General features: G+C 42.7%; 1 protein-coding gene across 2 annotated transcripts in view; it reads right to left on the minus strand.

The window, feature by feature from the left end:
* The window catches only part of CDC14A (cell division cycle 14A), a 128,964-nt gene that overhangs the window by 77,504 nt on the left and 33,702 nt on the right, over positions 1-17,758 (minus strand). For both annotated transcript variants that reach the window (XM_014571900.4, XM_014571899.4), the window contains exon 5: positions 6,008-6,087. In XM_014571900.4, the coding sequence (XP_014427386.2) occupies positions 6,008-6,087 (80 nt within the window). The remainder of the gene's footprint in view (positions 1-6,007; positions 6,088-17,758) is intronic.

Consider the following 17,758-nt stretch of genomic DNA (forward strand, 5'->3'; position numbering starts at 1 on the left):
GCGCTTTGACAGAATTCTTACTTTTCCTTAGTGGGTCACGACACAAAACTACCTCACGTTTGGCAAGATGGCTTTCTGTCTTTTCTGAATGTCAAACTTAGTCTGCAAACTGACCTAACTTGGCTGGTCTCTGGAAAGCCCAGGCACCATTAAGGCTTCAAAATCTGTATTTCAGAGATGGGGAAACTGAAGGCATAAGTTTCAAAAGCCTATTGAGCAAGGCTTCCTAATTTTCCAAAAGATTCACATGATCTCAGAGACCTTTTGATGTTCAGAGTTATTCATATTTATATGCTATTAATTTTGCTCTCCCATATGAGTTACTTCTGTTAATTTCATTTTTTATGGGTAAACAGTCAGCTTTGACCAACTGATGCCTTGGTTTCATTAAAAATCATTGTTTGCTCTGCTAGTCCCTCAGAATCGACTCTGACATCTAATATCATTACATCACAAAGTTTATTTTTTTGTTGCAAAGCATTTTCAGAATTAATCTGCATTTGAGGATTTCAATCTCTTCTAGTTGCCATTTATATAACCAGAATGTCTTGACCCAAGATAGCATATTTATTTTGCCAGCACTGGCAAGCAGAGTTAACACTAATGAACGTTAACATCTGTGCAATTTTTGGACACATTGGCGCACCAAATTATTCATAAATTGATTGACTATGACATAACCAAAATACTATGCTACAAGTTGGGGATGCTATATAATACTTAGTCTGGCCTTGAATGGAGGGGGTTGGATTTAGATGATCTCTCGAGATCCCTCCCAATCCTACAATTCTGTGATTCTAAGTAGAGGCCACAGCCAGCATGTTGAAAATTTAATGTGGTGCAAGTATCTTAACCAGTTCAATGTCCTTGTGAAATTTGAACCACTTTGTAAGTGTTTAAGCCAGGGCTGGGGACCCTTCAGCCAACATGGTTAAACTTCAACAAAGTTTAAGTAATTGAAAATGGGGTCTTATGATTACCTGACACTTCACACTTTATAACAGGCAGTGCTACCAATCCTGCCTAACACATGCATTAGACATCCCGCACTAGAAATAACGTGTAGAGCAATTCTAACTGATCTACTAAGGAAGCTATCATGTAGATATGCAGACACATCTTGAATAGACTGAACTAATGGACTTCTTTATTCCCAAGGGAAGCTACGAGGTTACTATATTTTCCATTCTGGGTTGGATAGATGAGATTTACTAAGCGTAGTAAGGCAGAAAAAAATAATTCCAAAATGATTCTTCAGCCTTAATTTAATACTACATGAAAAGTAATTGCTTGAAGAAACTTCATGCTAGGGACATTAGATATCAAGTAATTGAATTACTGTGTAACCGCATCAAAATGTAGCAGTTACACCATTATTCGACAATCTCCAGGGGTGGGACCAGCAGCTAGTGCGCTCTCAGCCCCACTCCTGGGGAGCCCCAACACCCCATACTGCTGTCTCTGTATGAGAGCAGCAGTGTGGGGTGGCAAGTGAGAGCTGGCCCCGCGAGGTTGCGCAGACCTGCTCCCAGCTGCCGCCACATGCTTTGGTCTCTCCCCGCAGACAGAGGCTGCTCCAGCATCCTACGGAGCAGCTTCTGTCCATGGTGAGCCTGGGCTGCCATGGACAGAGACTGCTCAGTGGCATCCTCTCCTGCCCCCAACGCTGCTACCTCTTATAAAGGCAAAAGCATGGAGGGGCAGGGGAAAGCTCAGCATATGTATCTGCTTCCACCTGCCCCTGTCATTCTCCACTCTGCTGCCTCTCAATAAGAAGAGGTTAGAAGTAAATTTTGTTCTCATCTTTACAGCAGAGTCTTATAGTTTCTTGTACTTCCAAAAGTGAACACTTTAATTTGTCTCATTTTCTAACTTATCCAATTTCTCCTGGAGCAGAATTCTGTGAATCTAAATTCACATACGATTTGCTCTGGATAATTATCTGCTATCCAGCGCATAAGACAGAGTTGGCTTCTGGTCACTGAATTGCTGTCATGATTCTTATTGCCAACTTCACAGAAGCCACCCATCCCGAACACTACTCAAGATCTCAAGCTTCTGTTACATTCATCATGGGCCTTGAGGATCATCAGTTTTCAGGAAGTTTCTGTATTGAGAGCTTTATATTCAACTGGATTGGTCAGAAGGGTTTATTTTTTTGCAGAGCTTACCATTTCTGCCTCTACAGCATCAACTTGGGAACTCGGACAACAGGCTACATTCTAAGATGCTTTAGAATTTGAGCATGTGACAAGCCTCCTTTGTCAGGAGTTTCCCCACTATTTCCTAATGGCTTAGTCAAAAAGAGGAATACAAGGGGATTGCAACTTATTTTAAAATGCTTCAAAGGAGATAGTTATCCTTAGATTTAGCTTGCTCATCCTCTGAGGTTGGATATCCCACCACCTTCCTCCAAATGGATTCCCACTAAAGCCAATTTTAAAAATCCATTAAACAAACAGACTTAAAAATGTCTTAAAAATAAATGTATAATCAAAATTTGAAATCAGAATCATTTATATTAAGGCAAACTATTAAAATTTGTTGTTCAAGTTGAAAAGAAAATTCACCCATTGAATTGATGGAACTCACTGGCTAAGACTTGGCATCAGATGTTGCTAAAGTGTTAAATCATCTCTTGACAGCACCAGCCTCTTCTCAAAATAAAATGTTTTTTTCTGTTTTTGTTTATTCAAATAGTTCATTCAAAACTGAGAAGCAAACTGGGAATTCAAAAACAGATGAGCTTGCTTTCTTGTACAAAACCATAAATAAAAACAAGACATAAGACTATATGGTCTACTAGTTCAAAAAACTGGAAGGACAAAAACTGAATTGATTGTTTCTGGTTACTAATTACAAATACTTCCTTTGTTCAATGAGCCAGTTTTAAATGCAAAAAACATGTATGTTGCATATTTAGTTTTATTTAACTAAAATGTTTTAATTGTGCATTTTAACTGAATTCCAAATTACAAATACGGATAGAACAAATCACGTTATAATTTTGTATGTAAATGTCTTTTCAAACAAACGTAAAAATTAAAACTCTGAATGAATGTAAGTTAATGTATGTAATTGCTTAAATAAAGGGATGTGTATATATAGTGTATCTTGATTAGCAAACAACCCCCCCCCCCCCAAAAAAAAGCAAAACAAAATCTAACCCCATGTTTAGTGTAAAGGTTATATTCAGTGGTTGTAAGTCAAGATATTTTAACAGTTATACCAGCTGATGAAAATCATCCTCTCTTTAGGAAAGTAACTCAAGTCCTTCTTGCTTACTTAAAAATCACAATACAGTCAGACACTTAAAGTCACTATTTTAAAAAGCAAAATCAATCCACTCATATTCAAACATGCCTGGGGAAGAAATGCTCCAGTTTCTCCATTACAGAGTTTTCAAAATCTTGAAGCAAATCCTTTGATGGAGGTATTAGAGTTTATGAGAAGAGGTCAAGCTGAGGCAATTATTGGCTTTCCTCCTTTTTAAGGTCTTAACATTTTTGTCTTGTGATGAGTGGAAGAGGTCATCATTTCTGTAGGATCACCTTCTTTTGTCTGGTGCTCTATTTTGGATAGCATCTCTTCATCATTCAGTATGTAGTTAGAGAGGCAGTGAAGGGAAATACCCTTAAGAGATCATGGGAGGGTTTTTTTTGCCAGGTGGAACGCAATGAGGATTCAGAGAATTTTAAAAAATATATATATTTCTTGCTCATCAAAGTCCTCAACAGGGTAAGGAGATCTGATGTTTTTTGCCTAAGAACTGAAAAGGACTGAACTGCTCTCACAGTTGTTTCTAAGGCTTGGTCTATACCAGGGGTGGGCAGTAATCTTTACGGGGCTTCAGGCAAAAGGGAGCTGTTCCCTCTAGATGTGGCCCACCCCTGGCAGGGGAGGAGACTTCACATGATCCCCAGCTCCCAGGCCCTAATTGGCCTGGGGTGGGGAAGCATGTGAAGTATCTCCCCCACCCCCCACTCTCATCCTGCCAGGAGCACACAGCACCTAGAGAGAACCAGCAACCATTCTGAACAGCTGGAGGTTCCCTCTAGGTGCCATTCCGCCCTGGCAGCAGGAGCAGACTTCTGGTATCTCCCTCACCCCCAGGTCTTGATTGGCCTTGGGGTGGGGGAATGGCAGGGTGGATGCAGACCAGATCCAGCCCACAGACCCTATCTTGCCCACCCCAATCTTAAAACAGCAGTGGGCAAAATACAGTTCGCCCCACTGATTAGCAGTGTGCGCATACTTGAAGCCAGCAGTGTGTATTTAGCATCTCCTCTCTTGCTCCAACCTTGTTCCATCCTGTAGCCAAGCTGCTCCCAGGACCCTCCTGCTAGCTGTTAAGGGTTGGGGGGGGGGGGGGGGGAAATGAGAGGAGAGTGCTGAAGTCAGGGTGTTCCCTGTGCCTGTACCCCATCTCTGCAGAAGAGGGGTTGGAGAAAGGGACATAGAGAAGAGCTACTCCAGTATGACGTATGGTGAGTGACTGAAAGAAGTGCCTCAATGAGGCAGTGCATTGTTTTTAAAGATTTCCCTGGAAGCCAGTTCGTGCGCTCAGTCTCTCCTGCCCATAAAGCTAGTTCGCTCTCTGTCTCTCCCACCCATATATCTTATCTCTGCAGAGCAAGGGAGGGGAGACAGAGCAGGAAGGCTTTCCCGGTTGTACAGAGTGCATGGTATTTCAGAAGCTTACCTAGCAGCAGCCAACACACACTCTCCTCCTGCTCCTTATGTCCAAGGCCCTGCCCCTTCCAGGGGCCTGGAGCCAGCCAAAGATGACTTACCAAAATTCAAGGAGTGGCCCCACTGCAAAACTTATTGCCCACCCCTGTATTAAAGTCTCTGAAACAGCATCTGCATCGAGAGAGGAGGCTCCACCCAACCTGCAGACTAGAAGGAACCAGGAACCAGAAAAAATGCACTGTTTGGAACAGAGTTACTTAGACTAACTACAAACTAGTTCAGCTGCCTTTTGCACTTTCAGTCCTTTGGATTTTATGGACAAGCACTGGTGTTTGCATGTAAATGGTACGTTTCTTTATGCAAGCCATCGAGTGCCTTTTTATTATTTTATAAATAGTTGCCGCTCAGCAGGATTTTGATGCCAGCAGCTTGGCAAGCTTTGTATAATTTTTAGCAGATGTTTAAATACAAGGTGTGAACAAAACAACTCTCCAGCAATCAGTTTTACCAGTGGACTGATGCCAAGTTCTTTTAGCAGCAAAGTCATCAGCAAAAGGTTTTTCTATCTACAATGGACTTCATAAAGCCTGTTTTTAATCCAACTGTTTTAGCATTTTCCCAACCGTTTGTCCAATAGCCTAATTCAGGCAGACACCAGCAGAGGGATGGCTGTTTGTTGTTCCTTCACTGAGCAGTTGCAGGAGCTAGCACAGTCCACAGGCAGTCCTCTGGGATACCCTACGTTCAGCTCTCTCAACATGCTCCGTTTGCTTTCCCAGGCACGTATGCCTGCCCTGAAAATGCCTCCTACACTGCCATGGAATAGGCAGAGAGGTCCCATTGCATCAGGGCTATTCCCTAGGGCAGGAGATCTTTACAATGGATACAAAATACACTTCTGTAACATTAATTTAATTTGTAAGTCTTGGGCTATACATGCCCCAATGAAAGAAATGGACTGAGATGGTTTCTGCTACTTGTAAAACTCAGTGTAAGACATGGAATATTGTATTAGCAAGTTATCTTTCTAATAAGATAACTTTAAACTACAGTGTTTTAGCCTTATTTAGTGGCTGTTCAGAAGTGATTGTCTCACATGGAAATGTGTCAAACATGTCTCAATCCAAATAGACTTCTTATTTTATCTGGGCGCAAACTGTTTTCTCTAAAAGATAAAGAAGAACGTCTTGGGAAGTAATCATATGATTTTTACATAATCACACATTCACAAATTTGAAAAAGCCCTCAAGAATGTATGGTTGGCAAGTTCTGAAGTAAAAATTTCAAGAAAGTAATATTGAATTTGCAGACATACCTAAATGGAAGATATGGTGGATTAGATCCAGATAGAAGTGCTCTGTATGCTTCTTCTGGTGTTTTCTTTAAGTAAATTACCTATAAAAAAAAAGCATTACATTAGGAAATAGCCATTGGACTAGGGTGTGAAGTAGTCATAAAAAAAGTCAAATTTTAATTTGTATAATGCATTTCTTCTGATACTGAAATATAGTAATCTGTATTCGTCATCTTAATTAGCATGTAATTTATTCCTTCCCTATTATTATGTATTAGAATATATCTACGCAGAAATTAGCTTAAACAAAAGTTATAGGTGAACAGAAATATTGTTGATAAGATTACTGCAATCTAGAGGGACACAACGAAGACTCAATACATAACTATTCCTATGATTTAACCTCATCTTAGGAAAATGTTCACAAACAGATCTACACATTCAGCAGTTGGACCATTTCTTTCCCATGACTTCCCCAGCTAGGAATAAGTTATTGAACAGAATGCTCCCAACTCCACCAGAACATCTCTCAGGTCCTGAAACACTCTTAAAATGCAGTTGATATGGCTCATGACCTAGCAAATACACTCACACCCCTAGGGATAGGGGAAGTTTGGAACTTACAGACTCATAACAAGCACAAAAATAACCCAACAAAGAGAATCTAAAGGGATTAGTAAAAATGGGAGCTCTGTTAGATCTATCCACAAAGGACACTGGTCTCAAACTCCCCAGCTGGAGCAGTTGTGCAATATGGGCTGGGAAGGATGGGGACAGATGAGTGGGGAGAGAGACTGTCCATTACTAGCCTCCAAACTCTTCCCCTTCCCAACATAATCCCACCCTTCCCCCGAGGACCCTGCTTCAGTCAGGGATCACCGGGGGAGGAGTCTGGTGCCACACAGCAGCAGTGGTCACACCCTTCCCACATGTCCCACAACAGCAGAGGCCGCAGGAAAGTGGAGTGTGTGCATTCATCTAGTGCAGAGGAGGCTAACCACTGTTGCTGTGTGGTGCCAACCCCTCGCCCAGTGATCCCTAAAGCCACTGATGATGGAAAAAGGTGGAGCTTCGGGGGTGGGGAAGACAGTAATTGAGAGAGTCCTGGACCAATTCACTTTGGCCAGAGCTGGCCCACAGACAGAGTTTGAGAACCCTGATCTAGGAGATCTCCTAAATTGTTTCTTGCTATCCAGGTAGAAAGTTAAGGCCTTTCTAGTGCCCTGAGTACAGAAACAGAATTCCTGCTGAAACTGAGTTTAAAAAAATACTGGTAGATGGATAGATAAATGAAAATCCAATGTAATCTTGCGTAGGACCCTAGGATGTGGATGTAGAGACCTTAATATGAAAATGTATATATGGTAAAAGGGAGATCTGCCATCAAGGTGCCAGTCTCCCAATCCTACTGGATAATGTAGGAAGGCAGTCTTCATAGATAAATGAAGTAGGGAATAAACCAATGGCTACTTAAGTGGAAGTCTTGTGAAGTGGTCTAGCACCAGGTCGGGGTCTCAAAACGGAGTGGAGTATCTAACATGGAAGAGATTACGCAGACCCTTAATGAATCTGGACAATACTGGGGACCAAAAATGACAAATCCTTCAGTGACAAATCCTTCAGTGGGCAATAAAAAGCTAATATGGAAGCCAGGCATACTTGACTAAACTGATTACTTTTATCTACATGAAGACATTTGGGTTATCTAGGATGAAAGAAAGGGGAATTAATTTAAGTCAGAGGTAGCATGACAAAGTTCACAAACATCTTCCATTTCTGCAGGTAAGTATTACAGGTTGATTTTTTAACTGTTTAACAATAGCTAGCACCTGTTGCACCTCCATTGAGCAAGAAACCTCCATTCCTGAGAGCCATCAGATTGGAATGAAACATACAGCTCATGTTCTGAGACAAGAGAGGACGCATAGTTGGGGGCGTGATCTGTATGCTTCTTCTGGTGGACTCAAGTGGACTAAGAGCTAACGGATGTAAGCATACCAAGCTTGTCTTGGACAAATAGGCACTATGAGAAAAAACTTTTGCCTTGTCCTGTTGATCTCGTTTATCCCTGTTAAAATTAGAGGCATTGCAAGAAAGGCATGAAATAGACTCTTTTCACAGTAAAAGGAAGGCAATCTCCAGAGCGTGGTGACCCAGACTCCCGCTTGAACAGAAGATAGGACACTTCCTATTCTCATTGTTTCACCACCAATCAATTTCTGGAACTGAGCATCCAGCTCCCATTCATAGTCATACAGAAGTGACTGATGGGGGCATTGGCATGGTATTTCAGATGCCTGGAAGGTATGCTGATGAAATTTGGATATGGCTGGTTATGCACCAGTTCCAGAACTTCATGATTTCAGCAAACAAGGAGGAGGATCCTGCTCTTCCCTGCTTGCTGATGAGTGACAGACAGAACCTTTTGTCCATCAGGATTCTGTTTTGGCCTGATGAAGGGCAGCAAATGAAAGCAAGCATTTCTCATCACCTGGAGCCTCAACAGATTGATGGAGACACTGTGGATCAGCTGTGCAGTACTGCCCTTTTAAAATGCTGAAGTGCCATGGAGCCTGGGGTCTGCTGGGGACTCCCCAGCTAAGCCTGGGTTCCCTGTGGCATTTCCCCAGAACCTGGGGTGAGCTGGGGAATCTTCAGCTGATACCAGGTTCCGCTGGAATGTTGTTCAGAATCCGAGATCAGTTGGGGAGTCCTCAGCTGACTCCGGGCTCAAAGGTGCTGCCCCTTTGTAATGCCGACAGTTCCGTGGAACCCAAGGTCAGCTGGGGACTCTCCAGCTGATCCCAGGCTCCATAGTGCTGCCCCTCTGAAACACCGAGATAGTGATTGAAAGGGGTAGCTGCCACACAGCTCAGCCTGGGATAAGCTGTGTGGCGGCTGCACCACGGAGTACGGGGTCAGCTGGGAATTCCCCAGCTGATCCTGGGTTCCATGGCTTTAAAATGCACAAGAGCCCCCGTAGGGACTCTTGTACATTTCAAATCAGGCAGCCCACATGCAGCCTGGAATCAGCGGGACTTCCCGCTGGCTCCAGGCTGCACTCGGAGATCCACATTCCTCCTTTGAAATGTACAAGAGCCCCAGCAGGCACTCTTGTACATTTCAAAGGAGGAATGTGGAAGTGCCTATCGACTAGTTGAGTAGTCGATAGAAATTCAATTAACTACTTGACTAGTCAATTAACTGCAATTTAACATCCTTAGTCCCTACAGAATCATAAGTCTGTCTAAAAGAAGGTATACCCCAGTTGTCACTGAGCCCAGGGAAACCCTTATAAACTGTATTCTTTGTATTGATACTACAAAGAAATTCATGTTAGAGGGAAAGAGGTGGGCTAAAAGAAGCAAATGAGCAGTAGATTCACATCCTTGACCAACCCATGAAAACAGCTGTTTTGATGATTGTTGGATGGTCAGGGACTGTAGCTGGGCAATCTTCTTCTCTGAAACCTGTCTCTGCGGTGAGGGGTGGCTGGCTGTTCTGTAGGTGCTTAGTATGCTGACAAGTGAGTAGCATATGATCTCTGCTTAGTTTGTGACCTTCTGAACACTTCCTGCCTATAGGTGTGTAAATGCCCAAGGAACATAAGGTAGTCCTGCAGTCCTTGAAAGATTCTGATGGGCATCATCTATGGTCTCCTCAAAGATCTTGGGACCAAGTAACCAGGATGCCCTGTGCATAACTACTACTGTAGAAGTGGATCTAACCAGTAGTGTCCTTAATATCTAGGGACACTTGCAGAGCCATTTTGGCCAGCAGCTGGTCGTCTTTAAATAATTGACTAGAACTGTTCTCTGCAGTAACATGGCAGATATTTTATAAAGGCCATGAGCATGTTGTAATTCAGGGCTACTCAACTTTGGAAGCCACAGCAGCCACAATGATACTCACAGCACATGCGGAGGGTCACAACTTAAGTGTGGTTGCATATACATGCAAATATATATGCAAATAGCTTTTCACACTGAGGTGCATGAATATCAAAATTAAGGCAAGACTACACAACACACAGGCCCCATTTAAGTCAGTTCTGCTGATAATAAAATGCAGCATTTACTCAATTTCCATCCATGTCAGCTCTTTTAATGAGCAATGACAGTCCAGAAATTTAACTACTAAAACGCATATCAACAGAAGACCATTATATTGTCTCCTTTTTTGTCTTAGCTCCCACCCGTGGGCTGCGAACAGGCCGCAGGTGGCCTGCAGGCCATGTGTTGAGTAGCCTTGTTATAATTGATAAAGCTCTATTTGGCCATGACTGCCTGATAAGTTTGCGATCCAAAACTGAAGGATTCCAGATGAGTAAGACTTGGTCCCAAAAGATTCAATTGCTTGTGGTACTTGTTGTAGGAGTTAGTTCTCATAAAATATTACTTACCCCATTCATTCACAGGTGGGGAATGGGAAAATAAAAAGTCACAACCCTTGGGATGCGACATGGTATTTCTTGTTTTCTGTTTTGCATGTTGGCAATAGCAGTTGGCATCTTCCATACTGTCTTAGCCAGATAACTGGAGAGCCTCATTAATAGGCAGCACCAGGCTGGAGTATATTGCCAACTGCAAAATATCAAGGTGCTTGTGCTGAAGAGCTTTGGCCTCCTCCAGAAAGATCTGTAGAGCATCAATTACCATAATGTCTGGAATTGTCTGAAGTTGTCAGCAATAGAATAAGAGGGAAAGTACAAACACTTCAACCTAGGCCAACAATAAAATGAGAATCTTGGGATGACTCATCTGTCCCAGGCTCCAGCTCTTCAAACATTTCCTATTGCAATGAAAGGATAGAGGGGTGGATGGGAAACCGTGGTCTCCTTAAGAGATGGTACCAGTGGTCTCTGAATTGTTGCCAATAGACAACCTAAGGTTCTCAATAGGAACATTCTGGGAAGTCCACGTATGAGGTGTGGTATAGAATTTTCCTACTGAGAACCATCAGGATGGCAAGGAGCAACCAGTGAGGATGAAGGAGAGTCCAGTGCTCCTTTTGAGCAAGGACAGACATATAGGGGTTGTTCTCCTGACATGGAACATTCACTGCAACCATCCTCTTAGCCATCCCCAGTCATCTGAGCTTTATTTCCCTCATCTTTCTAGACAAGGATTTAAGGGCTAAATAAAATGAACATTTCGGAGAGGTGTCCAGAAAATGGACATCCAGGAGTGCCTATTTCTCACCAGTAGAGGCTGTCGGGGGGGGGGGGGGGCATAAACCCTGGTGAACCAGGCATACTCTGTCACAAGAGAACAAAATTTCCAGGGGGGGGGGGGGGGGGGGGGAGACAGTCTTCTCACCTAAAACTATATAATCTCTACCAATCACCCTAAGCCAACTAACTTGACAAAAAGCGAGATCATGAGAAAAATCAAGTATGCTCTAGGCAGATACATCTGAGTTCTGTCTTGGGCCAAGGGCAACAGAGAAGAAAATGAGAATGGTATGCTCACACATCCCTATATTAGGGATATAAAATCCTAATTAATCAGTTAAGCAATTAAACATTGGGTTGACCTACCAGTTAACTGACTAAAGTGGGATCTGGGTTGGGAACCACTCCAGCCCAGCTTGAGCAGCCCCCAATCCATGGGGGGGAGGGGGAGGAGGGTCCTGCTACCAGCCCCACATAGGGCTGGCTCTGCTGATTCCCAGCTACTAGCCCCCTGCCAGAGCAGCCCCAGCCTGTGGGGTGCCCAGGCATGCAGCAATTGTGTGGCACTGCCCCTCTGAAATGCTGTTGCTTACTGGGGCTCTGTGTGGCGCTGCCGCTTTGAAGTACTTCCTCTTTCTCCCCCTTTGTTGCCTCTGATAGAGGCAGCAAGGGGGAGAAGCGACTAGTTGACTGGACTAGTCCTTAACATCCTTAATTCAGTCATATCCACATTATGCAGCTCTTACCCCTCCCTTCAAGGGTGTCCCTTTATTTAAATGATACCTTTATTAACTTGGGATGGTTTAGGGCAATTCATGTAAATTGGGTTTTTTTTGGTACCAAGCCAGAGCATAAAATTATTACCACTCAAATCTCAATCCCAGAATTAATCCAGTGTTGGAATTATACACAATTATCACCTTTCACTTCTTGCCAACTTAGATGGTCTTATACTTGTACATTTTCAATAGGATCACTGACAGCTGGGGAAAAAATATAGCAATCAGGGTGTAATCCTGGCCTGAGTAAAGCCAATTAAGCACTGACAGGCTCTTTGGAATTTCAGATTTAATCCTTTGCAATAGAATCAGAAAGTTTACAGTAGAAAATGAACAGCTTGTTTATTTGAAAATACTGCTATATTACTCTGCCTAGGATAGCGTTGTTTCCATTATGTGTGAAGACTGTGTGGTGTACTACTAGATTAGCAGTATGCGTCCCCAAGCAAAAAACATATCTGACTGGTACACTCCATTTATTTGCCAACAGATTCTTCTCTAGCACATAAATAAAGTATCACAGTTACTAGGGAAGAGAGCCACTTTTCAGATGTTAAAATGTCAAAAAACTAGAGCACTTGTGCTTCAAGGGAAAGTTAACACTGTACATTCCCACAGTTGATGACTGTGTACCAAACATCACTGTTAACATACACTTATGCACAATAAAAAAGTTACAGAAAATGAATATTTTTGGATTCAAGGGCAATTATAGCAGCCAATTTATTAAGACCACATTATATAGAGTGGGTCAAAGCTACTCACTGTATTAATTACTACAGACATTTACCCATCAGCACTTAGTTGGGAGTCAGAATAATACAGAAAAGAAAAGGTGTCCATGTGTTTCTATAATACACTTCCAAGTTCATGAAGGTACTATAAAAATTCACTCTGCGATTATCTAGACAGATCAAAGAATGAATTTAAACTCCTTAAAATTAAACTTGTTTTTCAGCATGAAAATTGCACAGTGGTATAAAATGAGACTCATTATATTTCTCTATTTTAGAAGCTGTATGTTTGTTTTTTAAAAATCAAGAGTGTAATATGCATATCAAAATCTCATGAAAGGGGGACAATATTTTGTTTTACAGTCACACTCATCTAACAGACCAAGCTATTATCTGCACATCAGTGACCAGAGATTTACAGCATTAAGCAGCCCAAGGATTGTTAAACCACTAGATTATTTTTCAAAGAGAAAAATAGTATCCTGTGCACATACAAGCCCTGGCAGTGTGTTGGCAATCAGAAAGCATTAGTTAGGACTGGATAGCTTGCGGCAAGCACTCATATTAGCAGAGACTGCCAACTGTACCACATGGAAATTTTCCAAGGCCCTTCCCACTGGTACATTTAAAAATACTTAACTTGCTGCAACACTTAGGCTGTGTCTGCATTGGCGCAATCTTGCGCAAAAGCTGCAACACTTAGGCTGTGTCTACACTGGCCGCGAGTTCCTGCGCAAGAACACTGACATTCTAATGTATGAAATCAGTGCTTCTTGTGCAAGAACTATGATGCTCCCACTCAGGAATAAGCCCTCTTGCGCAACTGTTCTTGCACAAGAGGCCAGTGTGGACAGGCAACATGAATTACTTGTGCAAGAAAGCCCTATGGTTAAAATGGCCATCTTGCGCAAGAGTGTCTACAATGGCAAGGATGCTCTTGCGCAAAAACACATCTCTTGCACAAAGGCACATGCCAGTGTAGACGCTCTCTTCTGGAAGAGTTTTTCCACAAGAACTCTTTCGCAAAAAGTATAGACGTAGCCCCAGATGTTGATTTTATTTCAGCATTAAATACTGAAACAGCAATTTTAGACAGTTCCTACTCAGAGCAACAGAGCCTGGATCAAGGGCCATCTGAATGTTTCCTCCACAAGGAACACACCCTGCCCTTTATATGTCTTCAGCTCTCTCACAGGTACTCTGCAGAAGCACATGATATCCTGTCTATTCCAGATTCCTTGCCTACTCTGGATTTCTTTACATGAGCTTTGTGGTGGGAATCCAGTTTTACTCTCCATCTCTTTTAGTTCAGCATTCTTACATATTCTAAGAATGTCCTATTACCAGGAATACTTCATTTCAACACACATAGAGACCGTTCTCTACTTTTGGACCCCTGCCATGTTGTTCTGAACAAGTATTGAAGATCTACTTTTAACATCATTATATTAACAGAGGGAAAGAGGCTAGTAAGGGCAGCAAATAATCCTGTTAAAGGTACCAGGGAAAGGGAAATAAAGGATACCAGGGAGGGAGGAAGAGAAAAGGAAATAAAATACATTAACCTGTGCTAAGCGCTGCCCCACTGATGGGACTGCAGGAATTTGCAGGAAGGGGACCAAAAGAATGGTGGATAAGGTGCAAGACAGAAGGGAGGTAATTTAGAACTCTCTCTCAAAAAAAATTAGAGCCCCAAATACAGCTGGTTAAAGTACTAGTTAAAAGGGAACTTTACTAAGCTATTCTTAACCATTATATCTGGAGTAAATAAATTTTTAAGTGCTCGAATAAACCAGGTAGAAATCTGCCATCACTAAAGTTTCCAGGTCAGACTGGACCTCTGAAAACTCTAGTTCTAGTAAAAACCAGCAGGGGGAAAAAAAAGATTTTTTTCCACAAAAAAGTTTTAATAGTTGGCTTCGCCAGTTGTTAAACTATCAAGTTACCTAGTAACCAAGTTAGAACAGTTCATTCTTAAAATGATATTTATCTTGACAGTCTTAACTTTCAATGATTTCTATGGAGACCTAAGTTTTCCACAGGTCTAACTAATCTGTTTTACTGGCTTAATATTATAGTAGAAATTACAATGTATATCCTCAAGATGGCACTGAATGAAAAGTTATTGATAGTGACAAAGTAATCTAATTTTTTTTGAATATTTGTTTATTTCTGTTTACAATATTTAACTTCCCATGTTATGATACAGGTGTTGTTTTTTTTAAATCTCTGCAGCCTTATTTTCGAATTTGAGCTTTAAGGTTCAGATCTAATTCCAGTGTTGGAAATTCAATTAGCTAACGTTTTTGCAAAACAATTTCTTTTTAATTTGTTGTTAAAACAAGCAGTTTTGTGCCAAACAGTATTCACTACATCTTCCTCTAAAAAGTACTTCAAGAATATGCAGGCTTGTTTTGCAACTAAGTCTATTTGTAAAAAAAATCAATGTTATCATTTTTAAACATTTTTATAACATCCAACTTCAGATGCAAGTATTTCACACACAAAAAAGCTCTCACTAGCAAGAGCCATATCATCTATTGTTTAGAAATATTACTAGCAAAGGAACAAACATTATCTATAATGTTCAAGGACCCCTAATACTACTTTGAGTCTCACTAGATCATATGTAGTCCCTATCTATAGGATTTAAATTATTGCCAAGAGTCTGTTGGTTTACTTACACAGTCTCAATAAGTCCCCAAATATTGTTACCTCAGGGCTATGTAATTCTTAAAGTTATCCTTTCTGGTTTTATTTGGAGATAGAATTAAAGTGTACATTAAAGAAAAAAATGGCTTGAACAGGATGATTGAAGCATTCTCCTATAAAGGCTAGTTAGAACTTGAAAGGTGGTCACCTCTTGCATACTGCTTTAGTAATGAATATATGTTAAGGATGAATTGATCTCTACCCTGTGAAGAAATAAAATGAAAGATATTCAAAATGTGAATTAGATTAATCTAAGTATAAATGTTTAATTCTGCCACATTATGGCAGGGGTCTTTTTGTTATGCTTCAGAGGCTACAAGGGAACATAAACAGACCTTCAAAGTGAAAGTACAGCAGTCTTTACAGACCAAGCCCTGTAAAATGTTGGCTTCCTAAGTGAGAAGCTAGCTAAATGATACAAATACAGAAATTTTCTTCACTGCAGTAATATACTGATTTTGAGGGGATAAATGAGCAGTTACATCTTAAGAACTGCAAAGTCAATAGCAAGTACCAAGATTGTGACTAGGATAACTGCATTAATTTAAGATGGTTATGGGCAAAATATGGCCTACAAACCCACTGGATGCGGCCTGCAGATACTGCGGGCAGCCCCAAGCAGGCTCCCTGCTTGCCTCGTCCCACTCGCATGCCACTCAAACGCAGCTGAGAGGTGGTTTCACTTTAAAAACGGAGCCAGGAGAGGGGAAGGCTTTAAGAGCTGCTTCCACCCCCCAGTATAATCCCAGTGGCCGGCTTCTGGCCAATGGGAGCAGTCCATTTAAAAAAAAAAACAGGCAGCCATGAAGCCCAAGGGGCTCATAGTTATTCACAGAGCACATGGCTGCAGCCTGTGCGGGGGCAGGGCAGGCAGGAAGGCTGATTCAGGAACAGGCTACTTGGCTGGTAAGTCTCCTGGCCAAAGCCTGCCTCTAGCACCGCAGCCCCTCCCTTTCTCAACCCTCTGCCCCCCACTCCTGCCTCCCTGATCCAAAACCCAAACCCTTTGCTCCCTTCCTAAACCCATACCCCTCCCAGATCCTTCACCCCAATCCCCTGCCCCAGATCACAATCCCCTCCTGCCCTAATTTACAACCCAACCCCATGCATCCCAGTCCAATACCCCAGGTCACAACTGTCTCCTTCTCCCAAACTCCCTCCTTTATCCCAAGCTCCCTTCTGTACCCAACCTCCATCCCATACCCTGTACCTCCACCACTAATATCATGGAAGAGTGAGGTAGCCCTCGACCACTTTCCAAATTCTTGGAGTGCCGCCCTCCCCCATCAAAAAATATTGCCCACCCCGATTTAAGGTATAGCGCATGATCAGGGCTCGCCAGCCGCACTGTCTGGCGATCTGCACATGCGCACAATGCCCGAATCCGGCTCTTCCAGGTTGCAATCTACTCGCCATGGGCAAGTAGATTGCATTATTTGTCGAGCGCTGCGCATGATTTAGAGATAACGTACTATTTAGAAGAGAAAAATGGTTTAGGTGGTTCCTTGTCTCAATCTATTACTATGGCTCTAAACTAGAGTCTTTGGCCAGGACTGCTCTTGTGGTATGTCTGCTGCAGCTTGACTATCAATCTGGGTACACAGTAGTAGATTAGCCATGAGGCCGATGAGTCTGTGCCCAGGGCCCACCCACTGGGGGACCCCAGAAAAATGGGCACCCTTTGGCTCCTGGACAGAGCAGGACCTAGCAGCTCTTCTCCCTGTGCTTGGAGCTGTTCCTCAGCAGCTAGATGCTGCCTCCCGGGTCTTAATGTTGGTTTCTTCCACAAGTGAGAGTGTGGGCGAAAGGGGGGAGAAGAGAGGCAGCTGAGAAAGTGGGGAGGCACAGAAGAAAGAAGGGGATACAGGAACAGGAGTCAGGGAAGTTCCTTGAGCAGCAGCAGCAGCCCTGGCACAGAGTCAACTGCTGCAGCCATCCAGTGTCACAGTGGTCACCAGCAGTAGCTAAGGCTCCCCTCTGTTATGCCTTCCTGTCTCCTCTTCCCCCTTTCTCCTCCCATCCAGCACCAGTAGCCAAGGTACCACTGTAGGTGGGGAAAGAGTCAATGAACCAAGGAAACTGACTTCAGTGTGCAGGAATGCACACATGCTTTGTCCTCTGCAAATATAGCTGTCAAACTATAGCTATGACCCAGACTGGGGGAGCACTATTTCCCTGCTACAGCCTCGGGGCATGAAGAAGGGGTGGGACACAGAAACTTCTCTTCTCTTTCACCGATGGAAAGTGGGTGGGGGAGAATGGGAATGACCATGTGAGGAACAGGGCAGAACAGGTTGGGGCTGTAGGCAGAAGGGGTGGAGAGGGTTATCCCCATTTGCTCTGTCCCAGGGCCTCACAAAACCTTTATCTTCAA

This window comes from Pelodiscus sinensis, chromosome 9, assembly GCF_052426305.1.
Source record: "Pelodiscus sinensis isolate ZL-2025 chromosome 9, ASM5242630v1, whole genome shotgun sequence".
Classification (NCBI taxonomy): Eukaryota; Metazoa; Chordata; order Testudines; family Trionychidae; genus Pelodiscus; species Pelodiscus sinensis.